The sequence below is a fragment of the Siniperca chuatsi genome, linkage group LG16, assembly GCF_020085105.1.
Source record: "Siniperca chuatsi isolate FFG_IHB_CAS linkage group LG16, ASM2008510v1, whole genome shotgun sequence".
NCBI lineage: Eukaryota > Metazoa > Chordata > Actinopteri > Centrarchiformes > Sinipercidae > Siniperca > Siniperca chuatsi.
In genome coordinates, this window is record NC_058057.1 from 12,741,918 (window position 1) to 12,752,456 (window position 10,539).

Below are 10,539 nucleotides of genomic sequence, written 5' to 3' on the forward strand. Positions count from 1 at the left end.
CATTTTAAGAGACAGGTAATATACTGCACTGTATTGTATGCTGAGTGTCAATGTTTCATGTGTTTAATAGACCATTTTTGTGGCAAACATTTGCCTTATTACAGTACGACATTAATTATGGCTGCATTCCATTTAGGTGTCCCCTGCTTTTATGTATTTTATGCATGTATCCTCATTGTCGTGGCTTACTGGGACACTTAAAAATGGAATGGAGCCTTCATTAATGCTATTAGTTACACCTGTGCTTTTCCTGCTGCTGTCTGCTGTAAAAAGGGCCATTTTCCTGAGGTTGGTTTAAATTTTCTGATATTATTAAGCATTAGGTCAGTGGGAGAGATGGCTGAGGCAATATCAAGAAATTGTGTTGTGATTTTAGTATTCATAACAGTGACACACATTTTTGACTTTACAGACTGTTTTAGCTAAGTGAAATGAATAATGTTTGTACCTAAGCACCAGCAGTTTAGGGTTTTAGGTAAAAAATAATGAATTTCCCCTAGAGGGATTAATAAGGTTTCTTCTTTCTTCTTCTTCTTTATACCTTACCAGTAGTCAATGGGATGAGACAGAAAGCTTCCATTACTTTCTCTCCTAGCGACACATTAAACTAAATACAGCCATTTTAATATTTATGTACTCTGTCTGCTCTACCGTGGACTGCTTATTTTTGCAGGCACACACTTGAAAAGGTGGGGCATGACGTCAGACCAGACTCGCGCGTGGTCTGGTTTTGTATAAACACCACAAACAAACATACAAAAAATGAGACGTTAACAATTGAGTTTTTTCCGTTTTATTTTAGCTGTGATATTTAGCGACGGCAAGACACACTCAAAATAAGTTATTTGCCAAAGAAAAAAAGAGAAACGAAAAAAAAAACAAAAAAACTGGAGCGTTGCTATGACAACCAGCGCAACAAGGTTTGTTAGCAACCAAACTAGCGTTCGGACCAGAAGGCTTTGGTTAGATGTTATGTTAGCTAGCAAGTATTTTTAAACAGCAGATAACGTTAAGGTAACTTATATCTACGCTGTAAAGTATTTTATTACATAAACAATGGACTCAAATTCGTTATACTATTCTTTGGAACTCGTTGCCGGTAGCGGACATACTTTAAATGTTGAGCAAAGAGCCGCTCTGCAGACTTCCTTGGTGATCCTGAAGAAAAACTACAAATTCCATCGAGTGTTGTTTTGGGGCAAAATATTGGGATTAAAGGAGGATTATTTTATCGCTCAGGGGAGAGGAGAAGATGAGATGCAGGATAAAAAGAATCTCTATAGGTAAGATAGCCTCAACGTTAGCTACTTTATGTCTGCCCCTGACAGTGTGAAATACCTGTTTGTGTGTCGTTATCTCCAGCTTCAACTGCATGGACTGGTTCCTGCTCCCCCCTGCCACAGACTCAATGATCGAGGAAGTGTCCAAAGCTGCAAAGGGTCGCTTCAAAGGAGACCCCTCCTATGTGTATGAGCATCTTGAGATCCGCAGGCGAGGAGAGAGGGATGACGTTATAGAGGAGGAGGTAGTGGTATGTATAATCAATACTGTGTAGAATCGAACATCGTGAAAATATTGAGCTGTCAGATAAACTCAAGAACAAGTGCTTCCAAGTCACATGGAACAAGTGTCATTATAGTATTCAGTAGTGGGCGACTGCATCAGAGCAAAAGAAAGTGTTAAATGATCCTGTAGGTAGTTAATAAATAGAAATCCATCCATCTACTGTTATCCAAAGAAAAATATTTTAGCACAGCATTATGCAGCAGAACTATGACTGAAGCCAAAGCAAGGATGGATATGGGACCAAAATTAAGCATACAGTTTAAAAAAAGAAGACAAACTGCAGAAGAGACAATGTCCTACTTTTTTCTACAGATATAGTTAGGCTCACAATATCTCAGGTCAGCTATCTCTGCAACAAACAAGTGTTTTTATTCATGGGGAATTAGTGCAAAAGAGAATTGCAGCTTAAATTTCAAAGCTGAGGTTTTTCAGTGATTTTTTTCCGGCTGATACCCACACTATCTGTACAGTCATGACATTCCAGCTTAGTGATGGACTTTTTTTGGTTTCAGATCAAAGTCAATGAGGAGAGCAGGCTGGCAGTGACGGTTCATCAGATCGATGAGGAAGTGTCTGTGGTACCGCGTGGCGCCTTCGTCAAGAGTCCACATGGCCTTGTCCAGATCAACCGCAGCTTTGTGGGTAAATATAGATCACTCTGCCACATGGTGTGTGTGCCTGCGTCTCACTGTGGAGCATTACCCTGAGATGTTTCATAAAGCATGGTTAAAATGTGGTATTTTAATTGGACCAATATGATAACCAAATTTTTAGGAAGTATTTCACAAGTCTTATCAAAACTAACTGGCTAGTCCTGCTTTAGGAAAAATAAATACATAGGCATATATATGCATGCCTATGTACATTTTGACATAATTTCACTGTATAACTGCATCATCATTGTTGCGATTAAGTTTGAATTACATACCAATGTGCACTGTTCCTCAGGTCTGTCTCACTCAGAAGCAGGGAAGCTTGACAACTTCCTTCACTTCAGAAAACCAAAGAATCTGAAGAAGAAATCCATCCTGGAAATGGGTGATTTGAACCCAGCTATTGACTTCCTGGATGTACTGAGTGATGACATTACTAAAGGTGAAACCACAGAGCTCAGTCTACCCCACATTATAACATGTCACCGGTCGTTTCATCACATACAAAAAATTCAAAACATCATCTTACAAGATTTGTATTGAAGTACATGAACACATCTTCAGCTTCAGCTCTAAAAGGTTTTGTAAAGAAAAATGCAGTATATCAAACCAGTGCAGAAAAAGGTCATCCTATGATCTGGAATTATCGCACAGCTATTTTGAGCATGTGCAAGTGTTATTGAGGCCTTTACAATGCCAGTGGTACATTAGGTTTTTTATCATTTATTGTGTTCCAACTAGCATGCTACATTACAACTAAATGAGGTGTGAATTTAGCACAAATCATTATGGGGATTCAACTGACTGAAAGTCAAGAGGGGTTTCTTCCAAGTGGAAACAACAGTAAAATGGTCGGTTAAGCAAGGCTAAACTGATTAAATAAATTCCTTAAACTTCTGATGTCAACCTACCTGCCAGATGGAATAGGTTTTCTGGGAATATGTTGGAAGAATTTCCCTTTAACTTTGCCCATTGAGTTTTTGCATACAGTGGTCTGATAACCAGACGACTACTGTTGGATTAGAAATACCTGGGCTCTTAGATTCACCGCCCACCCACTGTGAGTCTAGCCTCAAGTTCTTCTTAGGAAAGTTACAAATAATTCTATTGTCATCATTTCCCCATGAAACTTAGTAAGACAAAAAAAAAAAAAACATTGAACAGAAACCAGTACATGGGAAGAGGAACACCAGAAACGAAACTGATGTCAAATGATTAATGGGATTGCTCACGCCTGTACAAAATCAAACTATAACTAAAATAATATCTATGTTTTAGGCTGTTTTAGCTAATTTGTGACAAATAACTACTGCCAATTACTATCCAGAGCAAACACGTGTTGTAGATATTTCAACCTAAAAAAATTGTGCAGTATGACAATGAACTTGCGGAGACTTGCTTTCTTGAGATTGCCTTTCTTGAGTTTGCCTTTAATTTTTTTTGTCAAATATATCATAGCATGGTAATGTAGCTGAAAACATGAAATGATAAGTCTTTCAGGTTTGTGTGTTCAAATTCTGGTGGGATGCTCAGACATTTAAGCTTTTGAACAGCATTACATATGTTGGAAAAATCAAACCCAGGGGGCAAACAATAAGAAAACTTAAATACTGTGAAAAGAATATTGTGAATTTAGTCGTGTCTAGTAAGATTTGAAGCTGGTTGCTTAGCTGGATGTAGTCCAGGCCATAGTGAATGTAGATACAGTGAGTAAGTGTGTGTGTGTGTGCGCGTGTGTGTGTGAAAGAAAGAAAAATGTTTAGCTCCCATGAGCAAACATGCAACAGATGTCTGATTTAAGAGGGCTTCCACATGTGTATATGTTTGTGTGTGTTCTTTGAGTTGATACGGATGTCGGCAGGGTGATCACTGCAGCAGACATTACACAGCTGTCTCAGTGCCACACTCACTGCAGCCGTCCTAACAGCAGATTACATGCATTTGCTAAAAAAGGAGAAGGAGTTAATAATGTGTTTTAAACTGGACTGTGGGGAAAATGCGGTGTGATGTATCTCCACCAAAAGACAGGGGCTTTCCTCTGAGACCCCGAGTTGGGCTGCCCCTCTTTTCCACAACAATCCTGCAGAAACTTTTTACAGCTCCTGATTTATGGCTTTAGGTTTCTCACAGCAGTACAGTTATAACCTGGACACCACATGTTACATATTACATACCAATCTTTAAGTCATTTTTACATTTAGTTAAATCATACTTTACCAGATAAGTTCAGACAAAAAAGTGGTGCAACAACTGTCTAATTTATTAGAATCGTCTCCCTTTTGTGTAAAATAATCGAAAGGGCTTTAATCTTTGCACTGTAGTAGATCCAGCTCTTGTTCTCAATTCCCTGGGTCTTGGGTTCATGGCCACACCCAAACATATTGATAAACATGTAAGACTGTAGATATTAAAGGCACAAAAAGGGTAGAGTTATTGGGAGTATCCCCTGGCTGCCTCTAGCATATGAACAGTATAATCTTCTTGGACTGAGTTACAAAGATTACTGCAGCCTCTATTTCTAGTCAGCTCAACAGCGCAGTCAGAGAACATGACGTGGCAGCTTCCTGCATTTAACATCATTTGTTTACAACAAGTCGTCTTTGTTTGTGTGTAGGATCATGGAGTCTTCAGTTTGAATATGCTAGCACAGTGTGCGTGCTTCGCAGCCTGTTGTGGCTTGGCCTGACCTTCTACCATGTGCCAATGACGCCACAGCATGGACACATCTACATCGGCGATGGGACCAAGAATTTGGACCTTCCCTTTATGCTGTAAAAATATCTTACACCTATTTCAAGCTACAAATCCTCTTTTCTCTGTTGTTCACATCAACCTTCAAAATGTATTAAATGCAACAGGTTGCTGGATTTTATGTTTGTCTTATCTTAAAACAAATAAAGAGATACAGTCGTGCAGTTTGTGTCTACAAGCTTTTTGTTCCATTTAGTTCTCGTGCACAAAAGCTATTCCTATACAGTAAACACAAGTTGAGAACATTTTATTTGCACATCTGTGTTGCCTTGAGTATACAGAGTCAACATACCACCTACTTTGAAAGTGTAACACTGACCCAGTCGATGCTCACATTAAGTTGTCAGAGAGTTCACTTCAAGGGCATTTTGAAAACCAACAGAGACAAAATAGATGGTCCTGGGTGGGGCTGAGCATGATTCATTAAAACATGTGACGCAGCTTAATAAACAAAAGGGAGAATAAATACAGATGAAGCTTTTAGGCCTTTTCCCAGGGCAGTATGACAAAAGTAAATCCACTTGGAACTGCATCTTTGTAGGACCCACCCACTCTTGTCTAGTTGCTGTACTGAGTTGTCAGGCTTTCTGTCCTTCAGTGTTGTATGTAAAGGGGCTTGACGCCGTAATGCACATTGTTCTTCAGTGCTGGGTGGCCAACAGACATGCGCTTCTTACACCACTTCAGTCCAGTTTTATAGATCGGTTTCACTGAGTCAATGGACCAACGAGTCAGGTATCTGTATAATAAGCAGCAGATGTGGAAGATAAAACTATATTTATTAGTTGCACTGGGACTGGTGCTGACATGTGATAAATAATGGTGAGAAACACACATGTATACATTACCTGTTAAGTTGTGGCTTGGGCCTCTTTGGGACGTGGCCCTCTGGAAGTTTGGGTTTGTGGTCAGGCAGCAGTCCTTGAACACAGAGAAAACCAAAAATAATGTGTATGTACTTAATTTAAACATGTCAGAGATTCACAGCCAATCATCAGTAAAGCAGGTCCAAAAAGGTGTAAAAGGAAACATTTGCTGGATGCTACTGGAATGTTAAGATTCACAATATTCAACAAGGAACTAGTGAACAATGTGTTGAAACTATTAGTCATTTAATCAATTGAAAGGAAGTTGTCAACAAATGTGATCACTGATTTAGCATTTAAGTCATTTCTCAAGCAAAAACGCCAAACATTTGCTGATTCTAGCTTCTCAAATGTGAGGATTAGTTGCATTTCTGTTTTATATCAATCAGAAAAATAACTGAATGATTGTTAATTGCAGCCCTAACAGGCAAACTTCAGCTTCAGTACTTTGGTCCGCAAAAAATATGTGTTTTTTGGCTCAGCTGGAACAACTTCTTACCATCCTGACAGTTTCAGCTTCAATACCTAAGTCTGTATATGTCTTTATTTGCTTCTACAACACTCAATGGTTTTTGGAATTTGCATATATCTTGCAATCATTGTAACTTAAGGCACCCAGTGTCAAACAAGGGTCAGGCACTGACCTGCTCTTTGGGCCATCTGCACACAGATGGCAATCTTGCGATGTTCCTCTGGACAGAGACCTGTGATCCTCCTGGGCAACAACCCTCCATCTGACCTGATGAACTGACTGAGCAACAGGACATCCTGGAGGGGGTTGAACACAAAACCAGGTATTTTAAAACACCTGATACACTTTCCATAATGTCTAAGACCATTTGGTCATTACATGCCTGTGGCTGCATTTACCGTGTAGTTGTATTTGTGCTGCAGGTTCCATCTGTAGATAGGACACTTGGCTGTGGGGTTTGGAGGCTGTGGTCCTGCTGGAACATCCAGTATTTGTCCCTCAATCTGACAGACGATTAACATGATTACAGTTAGTATAATAATAATAATAATAAGAAGAAGAAGAAGAAGAAGAAGAAGAATCTGTGGTAGGTTCCTTGTTAGGTTGACTGAATATTTACATGTGCAGTAAGAGAAAGTGTTTTTTTTTTATTATGAGTCCCTCTCTCCCACTAATCTGTCTAACTGTTGGACATAGAGGTGTGTGAATGCACGTCAAAGGAGTTGCCCTTGTTGCATCTCCTCACATCTGACAGAGCCTTGGAAAACAAGGTGAAATGTACGCTTCTTTTCTCTGTGTTGCACTCGTCATTTTGAATGATGTAATCTTAACCCTAAACTGACACCTTTAAAATGGTAACACTGTATAAAATTGGATATAAGATCATCGCGAGCACATTTCTCTCTTCTCTGTAATATAGATAAAAAATTACAGTTAAGATACACTCTACAGATATGTAGATGTTATAATATGTTCCACAATGGGAATGTTAATTGGAGTTTATACCTGCCACTCCTATCCTTTAACAGAACAGTTGTTCCTCTAATAGATACATAGCTACTGTAATCATCTATCCCAACACCAACTGCGTATATAAACTATTTTTATTTTTATGATGGATCACTGTTGAATTTTATGTATTGCAGCATTTATCCATTTATTTTTCATTTAAACATTCAGACTCAACAATACCTAATTTCTGATATTACATAAAGGGTGTTATTAAGGGTGCTATAAGAAAGCAGCAGAGTTTTCTCTATTGGGCTTTTAATTTGTTTCTTTAGAAAATAGCCTGATGTCATACAATACAAGACAAAGCAATCAGGAGTTTGAGAAATACATCATGTAGGTGTGTTTCTGCTCATCACTAGTTCAGAATTCATTCAAATGCCTCAATTAATACTTTTTGATGTTTTCTGTTTTTGACAGTTGTCATGATGCATAGAAAACATCAAATGGTGCTTGTCTTATTAAATCAAATCAAAACACTGGGTGCGAATCACAAAGTAAGGGCTCAAACACTACAGAAAGATAGAATGCATGTACAATATCATTATCAGTTTCACATCACAGCCTGGTTTTACGTACCATTGTTGTTTTCTCCTCTTGCTTCTCCACCACTGTAAAACACACATTGTGTGATGATAGACCATTTTTCTTTACTGCTTTCCTAATATTTGAAAGACATTTTAAGCAATTATGGTGCCAAGTGATATAATTATTAGTTACAATTAGTTTGACAGCCAGTAAATATAATACAGCTTGAGTCTCCACCTCTAGCTAAATCACAACTGACAGCAAATGGTGTTTACATACAGTGATCTTGACTCAAATGTGGTTAGGTGAGGCTACAATTAGTACCTTTTAATATCTTTATTGAGCTGAGAACGCCACATATATATTTGTTTACTGTGAAATAAAATCACATTCTGTACAAAAGTGTAGAAATACTTGGATACATAAACCACCAATTTCAGCACATGTAAAGTCAGGAGGAGGAATAAAACAAAACATGAAACTAACACACTCTTTTGATATGTGTGTATTTCAATGTGACTCTTATTGCCCTTGTTCACAGTAACAATTTTTGTGTTCACAACACACTAAATAAAAAGATAACAAGAGGGAAGGAGTGATTCAGTGGACGCATGGATTCTGGGAAACAGCTATTTACTGAAATTAATGTTCCAGTTTCATATTTGTTGTTGCATTTGCAATAAGGCGAGGTGCATGTTGTACGCAGGTCTTTAAAAGATATAACTGTGCGGAGATGCCTATAATTACTGTCAGTGTCTTCACGTTAACATGCTACAGTAGCTAACGTTAGCTCTTCTGACACTGATGGACTAAAATCTTAACGTTTGCGGAGGAGTCTCACCTTGGCGGATCCCTCGGCTCTGAATGGTTAAAGCCGGTAACTGGGGAACATTTATCGTCTGTTGAACCTTCACGTTGGTACCTGTGGCACCTAATTTTAAGCCCGCAAATGAGGTCCACACAGACCTCAATATACTGCGAGCTGCCATGTTTAATTCTTGACCTTCGCCTTTGTCTCTTCCTGTCTGGTACTCTCGCGAGAAGGAAAACAGCGACACCCTCGGTGAAAACTTCTTATTACATCGATGGTGGCGAAGACCAATATAAGACACATTCCAACAGAAAGTAGGTTACACAAGTAAACAAATCAGCTTAAATTGCCCCCATGTCCATGTATGACATGTGCTTGAGTTTAATGAACTGGCTTGATGAAAATGGTTGCATGGCCAAGAGGAAATTACTTTTCAAGTCTAGATAAATATAAATGTAGCTAGGCTTTATGATCCTTTATCAAAAGCTTTGCCTCAAAGGACAACGCATTATGAGCCAAGATCTAAATCTAATTAATTTACAGTTACCCACAAAACAAACTGCAGCACAATATCAAATGAAATTAAACACAAGGGGGGAAAGCAATGAAGATATAGCATGTTGAAAAGTATCTCAGAGTTCATACCTCTATTCATACCTCGCTCATGAGATTAAAGTATGAGAGGCACTAGACGAGCAGTGTAGGAACATGCCAAACTTTTGTTGCAGAAAATAGAAGATACAGGTAGATTATTCATGCCCAGATAAAGAGACTAAGAGCAGATAAAGACTTGATGTTTGATAGTGTTATCATGAGAACACTATGCTGTTGTTCAGTTGTCATGTTTTTGTTTGCTGTTTTGCAGGATTTATCTCGTGGCTTCATCTGTTTGCATAAAGAAAGCATCAAGAAAGCCAAGGCAGGCTTCAACAATAGATCTGCTTACAGAAGTCCCTTCTTAGATACAGTAAAATACATTTTCGGAACTTGTTTGGTGTGGTACCTTAATATTATTATCTTTGTGCAAACAGGTTTCCTTTTTGTCCTCAGGGTAGGTCTCAATTTTCCAAACAAAATAACAAAAATATTAATATGAAACATTCAGTTGTCCATGAGCATGCAACATTCTCTCTATGAATATACCATTTACCCATAATTTATGGGTTCCTCCTCTGAGAAAGGTCAAATTAACACAACAAATGACAAATTGATGATAGAAAGTAGACCTTTTGGAAGTAAAGGTAGCCTGTGGAGTTTTAGTGCCTTTGTGTAATTTTTCTATTTAATTCTTTTTTATGGTGTTTTATGTCTTTATGTATGTTGGTTGCCTTCTTTCTTTTGACCACTAGTAGAGCTATAGAGCAATGTTTTTACAATTGTAGCTCTGTTTTGTTTGTATCATGCACGCGCACGAGGATGCACATGAATGAGCGAAAGTATGCACGTGACCAACCCGTCCTCATTCCCAGGTTGTCATATACCGACATTTTGTCACGCCCCTTGGCATCTCATACAGACGCACACGGTACCCTTAAGCGTCTGTATGATATCGATATAATATTATATAATATTTATATTGTGCAACTGTTCTTCATATATATCTATTATGTATATATACACTACCGTTCAAAAGTTTGGAATTACCTGTTATACTGATGTTTTTCTTCTTTCTTTCAATAATGGCTATTTAACATAGATTAAAAAAAACTGTATAGTTATACACCAAATGTATTATTTACATTTGAAAGAGTTTTAGAATACTTAAAAGAATAAAACTTCTGTTTAGTCAATGTCCCCAGAGTGTTGCATGACAGGGGAGAATACTGTCGTAATCATTCTTTGCCTAAAATACTCTTTGATTTTTTATTTGTTTTCCAGTCCAGA

At 38.1% G+C, this 10,539-nt stretch overlaps 2 protein-coding genes across 4 annotated transcripts; one reads left to right on the top strand and one right to left on the bottom strand.

The window, feature by feature from the left end:
* Positions 1-773: 773 nt before the first annotated feature.
* rsph9 (radial spoke head component 9) lies at positions 774-5,134 on the top strand. Of its 3 annotated transcripts, none has more exons than XM_044169699.1 (5): positions 774-1,283; positions 1,363-1,528; positions 2,079-2,208; positions 2,515-2,661; positions 4,834-5,134. In XM_044169699.1, exons 1-5 carry the CDS (start codon positions 1,057-1,059, stop codon positions 4,992-4,994), a joined length of 831 nt encoding a protein of 276 aa, XP_044025634.1. In that variant the 5' UTR covers positions 774-1,056; the 3' UTR covers positions 4,995-5,134. The 3 variants fall into 3 exon arrangements, with proteins under 3 accessions (XP_044025634.1, XP_044025635.1, XP_044025633.1); XM_044169700.1 differs by having other exon boundaries at positions 1,363-1,525; XM_044169698.1 differs by having other exon boundaries at positions 781-1,283; positions 1,363-1,531.
* A 67-nt stretch (positions 5,135-5,201) lies between these two features.
* Positions 5,202-8,881, bottom strand: mrps18a (mitochondrial ribosomal protein S18A). The gene is made up of 6 exons (XM_044169701.1): positions 8,686-8,881; positions 7,896-7,927; positions 6,707-6,811; positions 6,481-6,604; positions 5,819-5,891; positions 5,202-5,709 (listed from the first exon to the last, which is right to left on the bottom strand). The coding sequence occupies exons 1-6, from the start codon at positions 8,831-8,833 to the stop codon at positions 5,565-5,567; spliced, it is 627 nt and encodes a 208-aa protein (XP_044025636.1). The 5' UTR covers positions 8,834-8,881; the 3' UTR covers positions 5,202-5,564.
* Positions 8,882-10,539: the final 1,658 nt, after the last annotated feature.